This window comes from Cetorhinus maximus, chromosome 3 (assembly GCF_964194155.1).
Source record: "Cetorhinus maximus chromosome 3, sCetMax3.hap1.1, whole genome shotgun sequence".
Taxonomy (NCBI): domain Eukaryota; kingdom Metazoa; phylum Chordata; class Chondrichthyes; order Lamniformes; family Cetorhinidae; genus Cetorhinus; species Cetorhinus maximus.
In genome coordinates, this window is record NC_135881.1 from 76,068,797 (window position 1) to 76,088,873 (window position 20,077).

Here is a 20,077-nt window from a genome sequence, read left to right on the forward strand (position 1 = left end):
TGGGAAAATCCTGCCATAGCCTTTCAGAGGTGCTATCTTTTGGATGGGATGTTAAACTAAGGAGGCATAAAAGATTCCATGACAGTATTTCACAGAAAAGCAGGGGAGTTCTCCTTCCCAATGTCTTGGCCAATATCTCTTTTTCAATCAAAACTACTTAAAAAAAAAGACTGTCTGGTCACTATCGCACTGCAGTTTCTGGGACTTGCTCGTACAAATTGGGTTCCACATTTCCGACATTATAACATTGACTATACTTCAAAGTGCTTTGGGACATTCTGAGATTGTAAAGGAAGCTATATAAATGCATGTCTTTCTTTATTCTTCAGGGCCCACAAGGAAACCTTGGATCTTCCCTACCAACTTCCCGGAAAACATCATCTTCTGGACCCATATTCCTAGGACAAGGTACCATTACATTCAGTCCTCCGCAGTGGCCTCCTGCTGCCCAAATCCTGCCTCCAGTCACAGCCAAGAAATGATTTTTGCCTGGTTTGGATGGGAGACCTCTTTCTGAAATGGAAATGAGGTCTAGGAGCTAAAATCTTTTCAAGCATCATGTGCTACCATCATATAACTTTGCTGCTGACCCTTCCACTCACTCCTGCCCCACCCCCTGAAAATGACATACTTCAGTCCTAAACAAGAATCTTAAACTTAAACAAAGCCAAATACATAGGTATGAGGGGAAAGCTGGCTAAGGTTGATTGGGTAAAAAGAATAAAAAATCGAGTGGTAAATCAACAGAGGGAAGCATTTGAAGAAACAACTTAAATGTTCAACAGAAATATGTTCCATTAAAACACAAACACTGAGCAAGAAAGATTCGTGCTTGGCTTACTAGGAAATTTAAGGATAGTAGCAGATTAAAAAAAGAGGTTTATAATGAATAGTAGTAAACCTGAAGATTTGGAGTGATTTAGAAACCAACCATGGTTGCTAAAAAGGGAATAGAATATGAGAATAAACTAGTAGGGAATATAAAAACAGATGGTAGGAGCTTTTGCAAGTATATAAAAAGGAGAACAGCTAAAGTAAATGTTGGTCCCTGACAGGCAGACTTGGAGAAATTATTATCATGGGGAAATCAAGAAATGGCAGAGATGTTGCACAAATATTTGATGTTTGTCTACATAGCTGAAGACTCAAATTACATACCAGAAGTAGAGGGTAATGAAAGGGCTAATAACAGTGTAGAATTTAAGATAATTAATACTAACCATAGAACCATAGAACACTACAGCACAGAAAACAGGCCATTCGGCCCTTCTAGTCTGTGCCGAAATATTATTCCGCTAATCCCATTGACCTGCACCCAGTCCATAACCCTCCAGACCTCTCCCATCCATGTATCTATCCAATTTATCCTTAAAACTTAAGAGTGAGCCCGCATTTACCATGTCAGATGGCAGCTCGTTCCACACTCTCTGAGTGAAGAAGTTCCCCCTAATGTGCCCCCTAAATCTTTCCCCTTTCACCCTAAAGCCATGTCCTCTCGTGTTTATTTCTCCTAATCTAAGTGGAAAGAGTGAAGAAGAAGTATTGGAGAAATTTAAGAGACTAAAAGCTGACAAATTCCCAGGACCTCTTGGCCTTCATCCTAGGATTCTAAAAGAGGTAGCTACAGAGTGGATGCACTAGCTATGATATTTCAAAATTCCCTAGGTTCTAGAATGGTCCCAGTAGATTGGAAGTTAGCAAATGCAACATCACTATTCAAGAAAGGAGGAGAAAGAAAACTGGAATTACTGGCCAGTTATACAGTCATCAGGGAAATGCTGGAATCTATTATTAAAGGAGTCTTAACAATACATTTAGAAAATGACAGTGTGATCGGACAGAGTCAACATGGTTTTACGCAAAGGTTTTACAAATTAGTTTTTTTGAGGATGCATCTCAGAGTAGATAAAGGAAAACAAGTAGATGTAGTATGCAATCGATATTAATGACTTAAACGAAGAGTCCTATAGTAATGCATCCAACTTTGTTATTGATTTAAAGCTAGGTTAGAATCTAAGTTGTGAGGAGGACACAAAGAGGTTGCAAGGAGGTATAGACAGGTTAAGTGAGAAGGCAACAAGGATTATAATGTGTGAAGTGTTAGGTTATTCACTTTGGCAATATGAAAAGCATGAAACTTTTAATTGTTCATGTTCAGAAGGCTCAGGTGCACCCATACAAGGAACACAGGAAGTTAGCAGGCAGGTACAGAAAGCAATTAGGAAGGAAAATAGCATGATGAATTTTATTGCAAGGGGATGGGAGTACAAGAATAAGGAAGTCTTGCTACAGGGTTTTGATGAGACCACACCTGGAGTACTTGCGCAGTTTTGGTCTTTACAATTAGTTCTTACTTTGAGGTGGTATAGCAAAGGCTTACTAGACTGATTCTTGGGATAAGAGGATTTTCCTATAATGAGAGGCTGAGTAAATTGGGCCTATATTCTCTGAAGTTTAGAAGAATGGCAGGTGATCTAATTGAAACTGTAGTAATTATGGTTTTGTTAAATGTTGGACTGTACCTTTAAGAATAGTCCTGTGATGTGAGATCATATGATCTGTGTAAAGCTTTGTGTTAGCAGCGCGGGCTACCTCCACAGGCATACCATGTGGAAGTGGAAGGCCAGATCACCCATAAGCATGTGGACCATTTAAGAAAAAGAGAGATACCACAACAAGATATGGTTCCACTTGTAACCTTTACTGAACCAGTGTTTCCTGTTGAAGGTGCTCAACCAAGGGCTGACATGTCTGGTGTCTCTATCAGAGTGGAGGACACTGAACTACAAGCGCCCACCGAGGCACCTGATGTTCATGCAGTTCCAAAGAATGTGATTCCTGAAAAAAAATCTGAAGTCGTGGAGCTGCAACATTCCACACGGATCAGGAAATCACCCCAAAGTCTGAACTTGTAAATTTCATGACCTGTGTAAATATTATGTCATGAGGTAAATATACTTGCAAATACAATATATACAGCAAAGTTAAAGGAGGTGGAAAGTAGTATTTATGGTTTTGTTAAATGTTGGACTGTACCTTTAAGAATAGTCCTGTAATATAAGATCACATGATCTGTGTAAACCAATGTGTTAGCAGCATGGGCTACCTCCACAGGCAGCATTGAGATAGAGATGGAGTTGAAAGCACATGTGTAGTTGCTGCTGGTTGTATAATAAATAAACCTAGGGCAAAATTTTTACCTCAGCAGGCGGGCACGCCTGACCTGCTCGAGCGTAAAATAATATGCGATGACGTCAGGCGAGCATCCCGACATCAACATGCAATCATGCGATATTTCGGTCAGCAAGTGCATGCAGGAATCAGCAGCGTGCCCACCGACAATTAAAAGGCCTGTTAAGGCCATTAAATTCTTAATTAACTTACATTTTTTGCTACTCGTCCAACCTTACAGTTGGCGAGCAGTCAAAAAGGCCAAGTGGCCATTGCACTTTTTAGGAATCCTCATCCATGGGTGGGATGAAGTTTCCAAAAGCAAATAAAAATAAAATTTAAATTTAAAAATTTAATTAATAACATGTTCCTGGTCATGTGACAGAGTCATATGAGAGGACATTTTAACATTTTATGAGCCTTTATTTATTTTTCTGAAAATTCTTCATCTCCCTCAGGCAGCTCTGTGAAATCGCAGTCTGGCCCCAATCACGGGCGGCAGTCAGCTTCCTGACTGCCCCCGCCGAGCCCACCCGATAAGGGCTAAATTCTGCCCCTAAAGTTTCCACTTAGAAAGTTGTCTGCAGATAAACTCTATTATAAATAGGCGACAAGGCCACACTACAACAGAAATATACAAGGTTCTGAAGGAGCTTGGTAAGGTAGACACCGAGAGATTGTTTCTCCTGGCTGTAGAATCTAGTACATGGGAGGGTATGGGGGTCAATCATATAGGACTGAAACAAAGAGAAATTTGTTCACTCAGAAGATTTTTACTTTTTGGAATTGTCTATCCCAGAGGGTTGTGGATGATCTGTCGCTGAGTATATTCAAGACTGAGATTGATAGATTTTTGATCTTTCAGGGAATAGGGAGATATGGGGAGCAAGCAGGAAAGTGGAGTTAAGGTAGGAGATCAGCCATGATATAGTGACTGATGGAGCAGGTTCAAGGGACCAAATGCTCCTATTTCTTATGTTCCCATGAAAAAAATCTCAGCAGAAATACATAGGTTGGGACTAGAACTGTCATTCTGATAAATTATCATGATGGATAATAAATAATAGCAATATTATTTTGTACTGATTTTCAATAAAACCCAACAGAACCATATAGAAAACATATTAACTGAGTATTAGGCGTACGGAAATTCAATCATCTGACTAGACGAGAAAAGATTCTTACTAAATGGAACTAAATATCCAGCTATCAATTTGCATATTTTAAATCTATGCCACTTATTCAGCTTATTAATGGTCATAAGTTCATGTTACACAATAGGCTGGCGTTCCTACTTGCAGTTTCTCTTTTATTGAGCTTCTACTCCAGGAATAACAATGTTGGAAAATGTAATATTTCCCACTTTGGGAAGCTTTGTGCCATCTGCTGAGCAGTCGAGTAGCTCGGATAAAAGAAGTTGCAAGAAAGGCTACTGTCCAATCAGTAATTTCTTCTCCTAACTGGTATAGAAGGCCAAACAATTCAGTACATTGCCATTGTAAAGGCAGTTGCTTCAACCACCACAAAAGTCAGCTAATAGCAACAATTTCAGGTTAAAGGTCCAAAAGAAAAGAATGCTGTGGTACCCCTGTATATATAAATATTGCACACCGGGGATCTTTCTAAATTATTCAAAGTAAGCATGTTTCTCCTTCCTCTTCATTTCCACAATAGCCATAGCAGCAGGCATCAGCATTCCCACTTCTCCTGCTACCTTTATTTGCACTGGAAATTAAGGAATGGCACTTTAACTGGATGCAGTGCTACAAGACAGGCCAGTCCACCATGACCCTGCTTCCTCCAAGATTGTGGCACATTCTTAAGCTATGTACCTCCATTTTTGTTGACTGATGTCATAAAACATGGTTGATGGAGGATAAACTAGCTGAAAAATGACAGCTTTATCATTAAACAAGGTAGAATGTTTCTGTACATAATCAATGTGGTGTTTCATTGTTTACAAACTGGTAAACTCACTATAAGAACCAAGCAGTTTTGAGGCGAACACCTTGTCGTCTAGTCAGGAGTTAATTCTTCAGCCACCTGAGCTGCAGAATATCTCATTCAAACATAAAAACGTAAGAAATAGGAGCAGGAGTAGGCCATATGGCCCTATGGGTTTGCTCTGCTATTCAGTAAGATCATGGCTGATCTGATCTTGGCCTCAGCTCCGCTTTCCTGCCTGCTCCCCATAACTCGACTCCCCTATAGTTCAAAATCTGACTATGTCAGCCTTGAATATATTCGATGGCTCAGCCAGCACAGAATCACTATTGTTTCTTTCCGAGGCTCATAACAGGGCAGTATCAGGGTTGAGAAAAGCATAACAGTTGCTATACATTAAAATCCTTCATCTATGGTGCACTCCATTATTATGGCAGATTTTTCCAGGAAAATATGGCAAGCGTGACTTAGGCCCTTACTTGCGCCATGCCAAAATTTCCTGGGATCCTCTGCGCAACTCCACCATTGGCCTTGCCAAAACAGTAAGAATCCGACTTTCATAGCTCTGCATTCCTATACAACCAATAGCGATATCCAATTTGCTTCATTAATGCTGTTTTGATTCCTGTTGCCACTTCGGGCACGGAAAGTTCCGCCCTCTGGCATCAGGCATGTTCGGCAGACAGTATGGCGAGAAGGCCAAAAATCGGTTTTGCGACATCTTGAAACCAGTTTGCGATCGTCTGCTCAGCCCCTTAGTGGTGGGCCATGTTCCCTGCCATCGGGTGTCAGGAACCTCATTGTAATACATCAGCATATTATTATAAGGCCAGCCCGCCGAATCATCCCCCCATGCTGGGTCGTCTGCCCACGTCAGTGGGAAAACACGCCAATGTGTTTCCCAATAGCATTTATAAGGCGTACACTTGGCGGGCTGCGCTTAGTTCGGGACTTCAAGGTTTGTTTGCTTACCTTGCTTTGGGCAGCACTCGCATCAGTGCCAGGCTTCGGAGACAGCACCACATCACTTTTAGGATCGTTCACGGGACGATTCTGCCCTTAGACTAAACTGGAAAGGGGCTAGTAGCCTGGCAGTGGTATCGTTTATGCTCCAAGATCACTCTCTCTTAAACTTAGAGGTCTTTTTACTGTGCTTTGCTGATTGTTTTTAGCTAATGACAAGATAACTGGCTTTTGGATATAGCAGCTGGCTATAATGTTTCCTGTTCAATGGGATTGAATTTTTGATTGCCATTTAATGTTTACATTCATTCACTGATCTATGGTACCTTAACAGTGTCAATTGCTAATTTAGAATATTGATCTATTTGAAGAGCAAGGATGACTATTAGAGTCTGTGAACTGCAGTTGCTTTGCATTTAAAGGAAGTGGTATGAAAAATGTATTATTAAATAATTAATTCCTATAGATCATGTTTTTAATATATTTCTCCTCCAAAACATAGAACCTGTGCTTTGCAATGAATTTGCCCAACAAAATCTGAAAATGATTACAATTTAGAAGTCTTTGATTAGCTCAGCCTCAGGTGCCGTCCATTTTATACCCATTTAATAATATTTCTACAACTTCAGAAAACAAAATCAACAACCTGCCTAACATTTTTGTGGTACCTTGGCAAAACAGGACTCACAGGTAAAACACGAGTTTTCGTAAACCAGAATATAAAGTGGATGAATAATGCAATTCTGCTCATGTGATCAAAATCAGAATTAATAGCTAGTATTTCTCAGTAGAACACAACTAAATCATCACTACCTTGCCTGTTGCACATTCTGATGAGATCTCCAGAAAACTCTGGTGCAGGTTTGCCACCGGTGGATCAATGGTTCAAACATTACGGTATTTGGGGCCAAATGCGTTGTTCGAGCAAATTCCAGCTAATGCCTCAAAATTATTCACACTTACTCAGATTCCACTTGAGGCCAGTTGTTGTTACATTGTTGCATGGATTTCCAACTGGGATAAGGCCACACCACTTATCCTCTAACCCCGTGTCAACACACAGTCTATGGTGACCCTGCCAGAAACAATACATTTTCAGCTCTTTAAAATTTAAAATACAATTTAAAATTCAATGTAAAAAGTGCAGTGTAACCATGAAGAACTTTTTAATAATTACTTTACTTACACAATGAAAAATCAATGCAGTGCATATTTGATTTTAAAGTAGTCAAAAGAATCCAAAGTTTCATCGCCATTCGATTCAGTTGGAACATTTTATGATGTCACTCGCGTTAGCTTACCTGCAGTAGCCAATCTATCAAAACCAATTTGCCAGCCAAATTTACACATCAAAGAAGTTTAGAAGCAAATTATAGTAAGCAGAAACCATTTCAAGCTGTCAAATAATAAGAAGCATATTACTTTGCACTAGTGATCAGTCCTGGGGGACGTTTGTGCCCCAAAATCTTTCAGTGCTGGTTCACCAACAACAATAGTATTTTAAAACATTTTGTTCTTGCTTGAAGAATCATGGGAAGGATTTTCAGATGAGGTACTTTTAGTAACTAACTAGTTAATTAACCATGCAAACCAATTTGTTTAAGCATGTGAAATGCAAGAGAAGGTTTACCAGACTAATACCTGGAATGGGTGGGTTGTCTCATGAGGAAAGGTTGGACAGGCTAGGCTTGTATCTGCCGGAGTTTAGAAGAGTAAGAGGTGACTTGATTGAAACATATAAGATCTTGACAGGGTATAAGGTCTTGACAGGGTGGATGTGAAGAGGATGTTCCCTCTTGTGAAAGAATCTAGAACTAGAGGTCACTGTTTAAATGGGCACCCATTTAAAACAGAGATGAGGCGAAATATTTTCTCTTAGAGGGTCATGAGTCTTTTCACCACCTGAAAAGGTGGTGGAAGCAGAGTCTTTGAATATTTTTAAGGCAGAGGTAGATAGATTCTTGGTAAGCAAGGGGGTGATAGGTTATTGGTAGTGTCAGGTTACTATCAGATCAGTCATGATCTTATTAAATGGCAGAGCAGGCTCGAGAGGCTAAATGGCCTACTCCTGCTCCTTGTTCATATGGTTGTAAATTTCTATCATTGTTTTCCTTAACCACCCCCCAGCTCAAAGACAGTCAATCTCTTTCTAAGTATAAGTATTACAGTATATAATAATAAATTGAAACAGTAAATGCTAGAAATACTCAGGAGGTCTGGCAGCATCTGTGGAGAAACAGAGTTAAGGTTTCAGGTCAATTGCCTTTCATCAGAACAGTTAACTCTGTTTCCCTCTCCACGGATGCTGCCTGACCTGCAGAGTATTTTCAGCATTGTTTGTTTTTATTTCAAATTTCCAGCATCTGCATTATTTTGCTTTTGTATAAATATTATATTCACAATTTTATAATCCTATCAAAATCTGTGCAAGGATTGCCTGCCAGGGCCAAGTCAGCTCATAGCATACTGAGCTGACTGCATGCTTTTTTTTCTGTGGAGCCACATGAACAATTGGCATAAGCTCCTAACAGAGGTCTGGCTGTGCACTGTCAGCTAGCTTAACAGAGCAGGTACAAAATCTGCCAAGCACCTCAACTTTAATACAATGTGTCCACTTAAGGGTAAGTGGCTGCACATGGCAGCAAAAATTCTTTCAGCCTGTATAGAAATTCAAATAGATTTCAAATACTTTTTTAGCCTTTACCAAGCCTGTGGGAGTTGGGAAGGAAAAGAAGTGTCAGGCAAAAATGAGGTGAATAAATGGAGGCTTGAAATGGGCCCTGCGGACAGCTGGTAGAATGGCATAACACCTGACCTCTATTTGACGGCTGGAAAATTAGGTACGCTTCTGCATGAACAAAGTATGAAGCAAATTATCCTGTTCTATATTCTGGGGTATCCACACCAAGATGATTATACTGTACTTTGCCTATTAGGAGGTGGCAGCTATTCTCAATGCATTGGCTCCATTGCAATCTTGAGTTCATAGTCATTTTTTCTTAAAACATGAACAAGTGATATTCATCTTTACGAAGCCTAATCCTCCAGGCCAGGGCTCCCCAAATTCCAAATGAATGAACAATATTGTTGTCAAAGAAACTGTAAGAACCTGCATAGGTCCTTTTTAATCACCTGGGGCATTGTCTCCAGAACGCTCCCCTTTGCCAGAAGAGTCTTCCAATTTTGTGGCAAAATTCTGCTCATTTACACACTACAGATCATTTTGTCAATAACTGATTTAAGGGTGATGTACAGTGGCAAATTTATCATTACAGCAAATCTTACATACAGGAAAAAGCAGGATATTCCAAGTGCATCTGAAATCTTATGGTTTTAAAAAGGATCAAGATCAACTTATTTGCAACTTCACTAATTAGAATAAATCTCAATTGCACATTTTAGATGGCTACTGTCAAACCTCCAACAGTTATTCAGCTGCTACTTGTGTTAAACTTGTAATTTTGCTGTTAATCAGTAGGATCCTGACAGTGAAAATTCTACTTTGATGGCTCTCTTTTCCCTGGTGGGCAGCGGTCAGGTACTGTTCCTGTGAGCACATTTTGCTTTCTGCACTGTTTTGTGCATATTTGTGTTACCCTGTTTCTCCTTTGTACATTTGCAGCATCCCGCAGATGGCTATTTTGTGTGCCTGACTGATTAGTGTTAATTACAGCTATTACCAACCACTTTGCTCACCTTGTGTAATTTTCCCCTCAATTTTATGGGAAACCATGCACATTAATAAGACCTGATTAAAGCAGGTTTTTTGCATATGAAAAACATAGACATGCTGCAGTCCCAAAATAAGCAGCAAAGTGATTAGAGCTCTATTTCTTTATCAAATGAGAAGTAGAGCATTCCAAGAAGGAATAGGAAATCTACACCAAAATATATGCATTTGTTTTAGTGAACAATTACACAATGTGTCAGAATTTATTGATCTGCCCAAAAATCTTTGTTCCTCCTGTTTTTTCGTGGTTGTCCAATGTCTTGCTTCGCTTCCACTGTGTCAAATTCTTGCCTGACGAGGACAAAAGTCCACAAAAAATTGAGAACCCTTCAAAAAAGCACTGCACATAGAGAGGAGGTGAGTTGGGAATTCGGACGCAGAAAAATGGATAGGAGGTCCATTCTTCGATTGGCAAGTTGACAAAAAATGTCCACAAAAATTGGTGTTGTGGCCTCAACATTTCGATATAAAATGACTTTGGTCTGGGAAGTATATTCAAGTTTGTAGATGATGCAAAGCTAGGAAGTGTAGTGAATTGTGAAGAGATAGAGAGCAGAAAATTGCAGAAGGATATAGATAGATTAAATGTCATACGTCAGAAAGGATGTCGAGGCCTTAGAGAGAGTACTGAGGTTATTTTCTAGAATAGTACCAGACATGAAGGACTGTAGTTATTTCGAGAGAATAATGCTGGATTGTTCTCCTTACAGCACAGAAACTTGAGGAATTCAATAAAGGTATTCAAAATCATGAAGGGTTTTGATAGAGTAGGCGTGGATAAACTGTTTCCACTGGCAGAAGAATCAATAACCGTCACATTTCTTGAATTCCCCCAAAGTCTATTAGAGTTTTCTTTGAATTATCTCTTGTTGATCCCAATACTTGTTTTATCATATTTTACTTTGTTTTTGAACATTATTTATTATTTGCTTAATTATTTAGATAAAGGTTTTAATACTACACATATTTTTGCATGCTACGGAATTTGCATCCTGCCCAAAATGGGTAACTTTTAAAAAATCCCATTTTTGCTTAGTTCTTCCTAGACTCTCTAAATTATGCACAGATAGTCACATTATCAGCATTACCACTCTCCTACCCTATTCTAATTTTGCTGTCTTTTCTAAACACAGTGTTTGCTGCTAAATGAATTACTTCATTACCATCATTTAAACAGGTAATCATTAGGTCACAACACCTTCCAACACTCTGCTGTTGATTGAGAGTAGGCCGATGTGGTAATAATTGGCTGGATTGGATTTGTTCAGCTTTTTGTGGATGGGACGTACCTGCACAATTTGTGGGAAGGCTATTTCTGGAGTTCCACAATGAGAAGTTTACACACTGCGCTGCTCAGAGTGAGGGGCGAAATGTAAGAGAGATAATGGATAAACTTTTAGAACATCTCAGAATTTAGGTGAAGAGCCGCAGGACTGCCATAAGGTTTTTTAAAAAAAACCTTAAAGCACTATAAGTGACTGCCCCACACACTTTCTCTTTGATGAAGCTGCAGAAACGTCTGAGCCCTGAATTTACTTTCATTACTTGATATATTTTCACAGGTGGCTTGACAGGTCAAAAACCATTAAAAGCAAGAATCAAAAAATTTATTCTAAAAGGAATATGATGAATTCTCCTGTGAGGTGAGCCACATGAAAAAAAAAATAAGTGCACTTCCGAACGGTCAACATGTTCAAAAAATAAAAATATTTTGAATATTTACTATAGTATTTCTTTTTTTTAGCAGTAAGGCATAATGATGGGCCCTGTGGATAAGTGACAGAATGACACAACACCTGACCTCCATTTGGTGCATTACAAATTGGGCATGCTTTTGCATGAACAAGGCGTGAAACAAACTATCCTCGTGGTTCCTTGAATTTGATTCCTGCTTGCTGAAGCAACTTATCTGTGTAAGTGAAATACTTATCCTCTTAATTATTATTCAAAACTACTTCAAAGCCACCTTTATCCAAAGGAGCTGCTAAAAATGTGTTAGAAACAATTAACAGGAATTATGGGTTATCATTTGGCTATATAGTTCCATGGCCTTTGCACTAAGTAGCAGTCACCATCTGAGAGTTGCTTTATTTCAGAGTTGTAATTATTATGAGAAAAATATTTCATGCAGATTCCATGCACCTTTGAAATCTACTTGTGCTTAACAGCTTTATTTCATACATCTTTTTGATATTTCTTCTTCCCAGTTTTGACTTCAAGGAAGAATGCATTAGTCAAACTTTGATAACACTCCTGGGAAACACCTTAGGACACCTTACTATGTTAAAAGTGCTATATAAATGCAAGGTGTTGCTTGACTTTGTGGTTCCCTTTTTGTATAGGGAGAGGTTATCTATGTAAAAGTGTTTCAACAAGGATGCAAGTTGTTTAAAGCACAATAGAGAATTGCTGAGGGCCCTGAAATATCTTGTGAAATATTGATTCCGATTTTGTTTACTTCAGAATAAACCTGAGTTTGTAAATAGAGATACGCAATCTGTCAAAATGTTCTTTTTCCATCACCCAGCAAGATCAAGAGGTTACATAGTAAACAGCATCATTACAAGTGTTTATTGTTCATCCTTCAGGCAGCTTTGCCAGATTATTTTACACAAACTAGACCATGGGCTTGCCTATGAAAGCAGAACTACAAATTGGACATAAGAAAAAGTACCTGGAATAGTACCAAAATGTAATTTCCACATTATGCTCAGCTTTCAGTACAATACATGCACCATTATTATTGCGTTTCAGGCAGGAAATGCAGACTTATATCAGCAATTTGCACTGCCATTTTGAATAGACTTGTGTCCAGTGCTACAATTGGACAGGATGGCAATGTCAACAAATTAAATAAAACTGCATTAGCCAAATATCATGCTTGTCCATGTGCAGTAGTACATGAGCTGTGAAAATATTTAGTTTCAACATGGGTGACAACATTTTTCCCTTGCACTAGATTTGCCTTTCAATGAAGTCAACCTACTGTTACTTTTAAAACACAATGGTAATGCTAAAAGATATCAAAACTGTATAAAAGCAGACCAATTCATTACAGTAACACAATTTAATATTTAATAACACAAGTGAATGATCTATACTTACATAACTAGAAATACAGTTCTTGCTAATGGCACGAAATACAATAAACTGCTCAAATCAAAATTCTGCTGCTTATCTTTACAGCACAAGCCTACTTGAACTTATTAAAACATATAATGCTATCCAGCATTGCCATTCAATCCAAAGGCTTTAACCTATACCAATGCAGGCATTTCCATATTTTACAAGACTGAGCAGGTACACACACACAATTTATCAGAACACTCCAAGCATATTGCACTATGAAAGGAAATGTTTTGCTTAACTCTTTGATGGTCTTGTTTGTTCTGTTTTAACTAGACAGTTCCACCAAATTATTTATTTATCTTTCTAGCACTGAATAATAATGGGTAGAATTTGAGAGTCAGTGAGCAGGGGCGGAGCCCACTCACCAACACGTAAAGTGTCGCGCGGTGACATCAGGCGGGCCTCCCGATGTCACCACGTGTCATTTAGATTTTCAGTTCAGCAGGTGCGCAGCCAAGTCAGCTGTGCACCTGATGAACTGTCATAGGCCTATTAAGGCCTGTTAAAAACTAATTGAAGTAATTAAATGAGCTGCCCATCCAACCTTAAGGTTGGCGGGCAGGCGAAGAGCCCAGGCAGCCTTCACATTTTTCATGGGCAGGATGAGGTTTCATGAAGTGCTTAAAAATTCAATACCATTTAAAAAAAAAATTCATTGGGTAGAATTTTGCCATCGGTGAGCTGGGGGCAGGGCCCACTCACCGACGCGTAAAATGACGCGGGATGACGTTGGGCGGAACCCCCGACGTCATCCTCCCCATTTAAATTTTCAGGAAGGCGGGGGCGCAGCAAAATTAGCTGTGCGCCCGCCAACCTGTTAATGGCCAATTGAGGCCATTGACAGAATCAATTATACAATGAAAGGACCTGCCTGTCCAACCTTATGGTTGGCGGGCAGGCCAGAAGCCCTGGCGGCAAATAGAAAAAACATGAAACCTCATCCAGTGGCAGGATGAGGTTTCATGCAGGTTTTTAAAAAATTTAATAAAGTTATAGTGTAAATTATGAACATGTCCCATCTCATGTGACATTGTCACATGAGGGGGACATGTTAGGGAATTTTTTTTTTCTATTTTTAATCTTTTTCAAAGCAGAAGCGATCTCCCTGAGGCAGCACTTAGCCTCAGGAAGATGTGCGCTCTTTAGTGCACATGCGCGAAAGAGCGCACTCTTGCTTTTGGGGAAATCCGCCCCCACCCACACAGGAAGCGCATAGCGCTTCCCGGTGCATGTCACGCTGGGTGGGCCTTAATTGGCCCGCCCACGTAAAATGGCTGTGCGGCCCGCTTCTCTGGCAGGGATTGGCTCCCCGCTCACCGGAGATTGGGTCGGGCCCGCCCGCCCGAATGGCAGAAAATTCTGCCCATTGACATGTCCCAGCTCATGTGACACTGTCACATGAGGGGACATGTTTTAAAAGTTTTTAATTTCTTTATTATCATGTTTAAAACTTAAACAAGTCTCCCTGAGGCACCTCTGAGTGCAGGCCCTGACTCAGGGAACCCCCCCCCACCCCCATAGGGAGCGCACAGCGCTTCCGAGCGGACATGACACTGGGCGGGCCTTAATTGGCCCACCCACATAAAATGGCGGTGCGGCCCCAGTTGGGGGCGCCGATCGGGTTTGCACCCGGCCCCCGCACAACCCCCCAATGGGGGGAAATTTCTGCCCAATGTTAATATTGCTCACACCTCAGCTGTGCTCTGGGACCTGACAGGAATGGGTGCAGGACCAGCAGTCAAGTTGGTAGTGTCCAGTGGGTAAATAATGGGATGCTGAAGCTGGTGAGGAAGGAGTGTAGAATTGCATACCTAAGCTCGTCATGAAGCCCCTGCTAATACAGTGTCAGGATTGGGTCGTCCAGTGAGGGAGTGCAATACAATGGAACTAATATGGGGGCACACAAGAAATTTATGGCAAAAAATGCTTAACAAAATAATGTGAAATATGGAAAGTCTAGTGAGGAGGTGAAGAGTGAGACTAAGGAAGGACTTAAAGGAAATATGAAAGGAAGTAGCAGATAATGTGGAAGGAAACAATAAGCACTTTTATTATTAATAATAAGAAAATAATTAAACAATAATCCTGTTCGGTGTTGAGAAGGGAATCTGGTGGTAGATATAGATATGAAATATTTTGCATCAGTATTTACAAAAGATATTTGAAATGAGAATGTATGTTTACTAGAAATTATTAAGAAAAATTGTTAGAGATAGCTTTTGAAAAAGATATGCTTCTGAAAAAATAACAGAAATTAATGTAGATAAGACCTGGGGTCCTGGTGGAATGCACGTGAGATTTTTGAAAGAAGTTGTAAGGAAGTTTTTGAGGCTATGATCACAAATTTTCAATTCTCTATGGATATGCAAAATATGGCAAATAGCTAAAGCATAAACAATGCAACACCTATTACAAGAAGGATGAGAAGGATAAACCCAATAACAATAGACTCATTAGTTTAACATCAGTTGTGGGCAAACTCTTAAAATTCATAATCTGAGTTCAAATTAATGAACATTTAGAGATGCGGGGTTAAATATAGATAGCCAGCATGCATTTGTTAAAAGTAAGGTACATTTCAGAAGTGTAATTTCTTTTTTGAAGAACTGACTGATTATATTGATAAAGGCAATGCAGTAGATGTAATTCCAGGTTGAGCAATTTGCTTGTTGCAACTGCAATAACATCTGTCAACAGGACTCATGTGGAGATAATAAAAACAGTCGGAATCACAGGATTCCCTGTGAATACAAATAAATAAATCCAAAAAGCAACAACAGTAAAACTTGCATCTAATCATAAATAGGCAAAAGCTCATTTAAGATGCAAACTAGCAAAGTCCAGCAAAAAATCTGAATAACTATGTGGGCAAACTGTGCTAATGAACTGGAAAGATGGGGGAAAAATCTGACTACAGAATAGGGCCAATTTGCATGTTTCTGCCTTAAACTGTAGGTCCAATGAGATTCTCCCACGCTTGTGATATCTCAAGAACTTCGAAAAAAAATTCTAAATCTCATAAATTAAGCACTCCAAACTGATCACCTGAAGCAGCAAGGTGAAAAAAGTGTGGATGATTTCACAGAGAATCACAAATCACACCGTCCTATCATGATTAAATGTTATTGGGAGTATTACACAGAGTGAACAGCACAGAAAATGGCTATTTAACCCTACAGGTCCATCTCCCACATAAGCATCCTGCCTCTGCTCTTCATCTAATTCTATCAATATAACCATCTATTTTTTCTCTATATATAGCTTCTCCTTAAATGCATCTACGCTATTTACATCAACTACTCTTTGTAGAGAGATCCATTTTCTAATTACTATTTGGGTGCAGAGGTTTCTACTGAATTGCTGACATAACTTACTAGTGACTATCCTACATGTATGGCCCTCATTTTGGTCTCTCCCACAAGTGGAAACATCTCTCTATTAAAACCTACATCTTTGACCAAACTTTTGGTCAACTGACCTACTATCTCCATATGTGGCTCAGTGCCATACTTTGTTTTATAACGCTCCTGCAAAGCACTTTGAGGCATTTCCTTATGTTAAAGGAGTTATATAAGTTGTGGTTATTATTATATCAGGACACCCCAGAGGCTTCCCTTTTCTAAAGAGAGCCCCTGCCTATTCAATCTTTCCTGATAATGGTATAATCTCTCAGTTTCAGTATTATAGATATTTATATTAGATGCTGGTCTTCGACTAGATGCTTCAATATTATGTGATCCTCGCCTATTAAAGACTGCAAAGCTACAAAATATTGAGGATGACATTTTCTCTAAATAGTTCTGTGTGAAAATATGGAGAATTATGGAAAAAAATGCAAAGTTAAAAGAAGATTTATATTCATGGAGTATTTTTTGCTTCTATCTTCACAAAGTGCTGAATAAATTACTTGAAATAGAGACTAACACTAGCAAAATAAATGGATATATGAATGAAGACTTGCTTTCAATCAAAAAATATTCTGGGGTTTCCAACTAACTACATAAAATATTTAAAAGAAACGAGGCAGTATGATGATTGGAAGAACAGCTCATTAAGAAAGATTCTATCACTGATGAAAACGGACATGGCCAGTGGTGAAAAATTGGGTAGGAAACTGATAATGAGAACATGCAAAAGAATACAAACATGAAAGAATAGAGGAAGGAATAGAACTGTTTCAGTGAATGAGATAGTTGTCAAAATGTCAGGAAATATATGTAATGGCTGGATTTTCCTCATTAGCAGAATTACTACAGGCAGTGCACTAGAACTTCAGAAACCGCCTGCATAACGGAAATTTAAAAACAACCCATTTTCACCAATGCACCTTTATTACACATTCAAGACAGGTTTGACTGTTAGCTAAATAAACTTGGGGAGAAATAGGATCAGATGAAGAGAGGTGGGAGAAGGGTCACCTAGTTTATATATATATGCATTGACCCAATGGGCCAAATGAGATGTTTCTATGCTGTAAATGTTGTGTAATTCTATGTATTGCATCCCCTGTAGCAGCCTGGTTTGCAGATGGGTGTGGGGTGGGGGGGATGGGGGGAAGGGGTGCAGGGAGCAATATCTAGCATTGCTGCAAGGGTTCTAAAGGATTAAAAGAGCCCTTCTGTGTCTGTAAGTATGTGATTCAATGCAATGTCTGAGGCATTTGCCTTTTCAGCCATAAACCTAAATAGCACAGAGATAAAAACAAAAAACTACTGCGGATGCTGGAAATCCAAAACAAAAACAGAATTACCTGGAAAAACTCAGCAGGTCTGGCAGCATCGGTGGAGAAGAAAAGAGTTGACGTTTCGAGTCCACATGACCCTTCAACACCACGTTTCTTTCCCCTCCCTTTTGTTTTTTTCAATAATTTATATAGATTTTTCTTTTCCCACCTATTTCCATTATTTTTAAATCTACAACTAATACCTTGTCAGTCTTTCCCCCCCACCCCCACTAGAGCTGTACCTTGAGTGTCCTGCCATCCATTCTTAATTAGCACTTTTCTTAGATAATATCACCACCTTCAACACCTCTTTGATCCTTTTGTCTGTGACATCTTTTGATTATCTGCTCCTATCACTGCTTGCTTGTCCCTACAACCACCCCACCTTCAACTTCTCTCCCCCCGCCCCCCACCTTAAACCAGCTTATATTTTACCCCTCTCCTAACTACACTCAGTTCTGTTGAAGGGTCATGTGGATTCGAAACATCAACTCTTTTCTTCTCCACCGATGCTGCCAGACCTGCTGAGTTTTTCCAGGTAATTCTGTTTTTGTTAACCTAAATAGCATTCAGTTGAGATGGTACTGCCAACAATTCAACAAAGCAGAACTCAGTTTATAGACCTTGAGAAAAGGAAGCCCTAAAGAAGCATAATCCATGCCCATGGAAGGAGGCAACCTTGGCAGCAAGTACCACTTCACCCACATCTAAAACCTGGGTTGCATTTCATATGATTTAGATGAGCAGTGGAAAACATTTTAAGAATGAATTCAGAATTTGCATGAATCTACATTCCCTTAAAGAATACAAACACCATAGGAAAAGTGGCTCACAAGAGGAGTTAAAATAGTATTAGATTAAAGAAAAGGCTTATAATGTTGTCTAAAAGAGTAATAAGCCTGAGGATTGGGAGGATTTTAGAATTCAACAAAGAATCACCAAGAAATTGATAGAGAGAAAATAGAATGAGAGTAAACTAGCATAGACATAAAAACATTGTAAAAGCTTATATCAGTATATAAAAAGGAAGAGATTTGTGAAAGTAAATGTAAATACCTTAGGGGCAGAGACAGGAGAAATTATAATGCAGAATAAGGAAATGGCGGAGGCATGAAACAAATACATTTTAACTGTCTTCATGGTAAAAAAAACAAAAAACATTCCAGAAATAGCAGGGAACAAATATGGGGAACAAAAATGAGTTTTGAGGTTGTAACCAACAGAACAGCTAAGGGGTAACCAGTGAATGTGCTGTATTTGGATTTTCAAAAAGCATTTGATAAGGTGCCACACAAGAGGCTATTACATAAAATTAGGACTCGTGGGATTGGGGGAAATACATCAGCATGAACTAAAGGTTGGTCCATGGACAGAAAACCTTTCCAAGTAGAAATAAGCAGGTAATTTTCGGGTTGGCAGGCTATAACTAGTGGGGTATCGGAAGGATCAGTGCTTAGGCCTCAGCTTTAGATGAGGTGACTGAGTGCAATGTATCTACTTTTGCTGATAACACAGAGTTATGAAGGAAAATAAGGGCACAAAGGCTCTAAAGGGACATCGACAGGTTAAGTGAATGGGCAAGAATGTGGCAGATGAAATATAATGTGGACAACTATGAAGCTATCCACTTTGGAAGGGAAAATAGCAAAGCAGAATAGTTTTTAAATGGTGAGAAACTGGGAAATGTTTGCCTTTAGAGGGATTTAGGTGTCTTTGTACATGAATCAATGGAAGTTAATGGGCAGATGCAACAAGCAACTGGGAAAACAAATGGTATGTTAGCCTTTATTACAAAGGGATTGGTGTACAAGAGTAAAAACTCCTTCCTGAATTTATATAGGAACTTGGTGAAACCACTTACAGTACTTTGTTCAGTTTGGCTCTCCTTTCCTAAAGGGAGTTCAGGACTGATTCCTGGAATGAGACTTTTCTACAATGAGGAGAGATTGAATAGACTAGGCCTATATTCCCTAGAATTTAAAACAATGAGAGATGATTTCAGTGAAACAAATAACATTTTTAAGGGCTTGACAGAGTAGATGATGTTTCTCTTAGCTAAGGATTCTAGAGCATAGGGTCATGGCCTCAGAATATGGTGTTGGCCATTTAGGATTCAGCGGAGGAGAAATTTCTTCACTCAAAATTTAAATTCTCTACCCCAGAGGAATTGCATATTCTGCTGCTCTGCTCTGAAGAAGGGTCATGCAGACTCAAAACGTCAACTCTGTTTCTCTCTCCACAGATGCTGTCAGACCTGCTGAGTTTTTCCAACATTTTCTGTTTTTGTTTCAGGTTTCCAGCATCCTCAGTATTTTCCTTTTATCTTAGTGCATATTCTGTTGTTCAGTATATTCAAGAATGAGATTGATAGATTTTGGATGCTAAGGGATTCGAGGAATATGGGGATAGTGTGGGAA

At 39.3% G+C, this 20,077-nt stretch overlaps 1 protein-coding gene across 8 annotated transcripts in view; it reads right to left on the reverse strand.

Annotated features, from left to right (window-relative positions):
* The window catches only part of tpk1 (thiamin pyrophosphokinase 1), a 369,053-nt gene that overhangs the window by 149,105 nt on the left and 199,871 nt on the right, over positions 1-20,077 (reverse strand). For all 8 annotated transcript variants that reach the window (XM_078538592.1, XM_078538593.1, XM_078538597.1 and 5 more), the window contains one exon: positions 7,042-7,153. In XM_078538592.1, the coding sequence (XP_078394718.1) occupies positions 7,042-7,153 (112 nt within the window). The remainder of the gene's footprint in view (positions 1-7,041; positions 7,154-20,077) is intronic.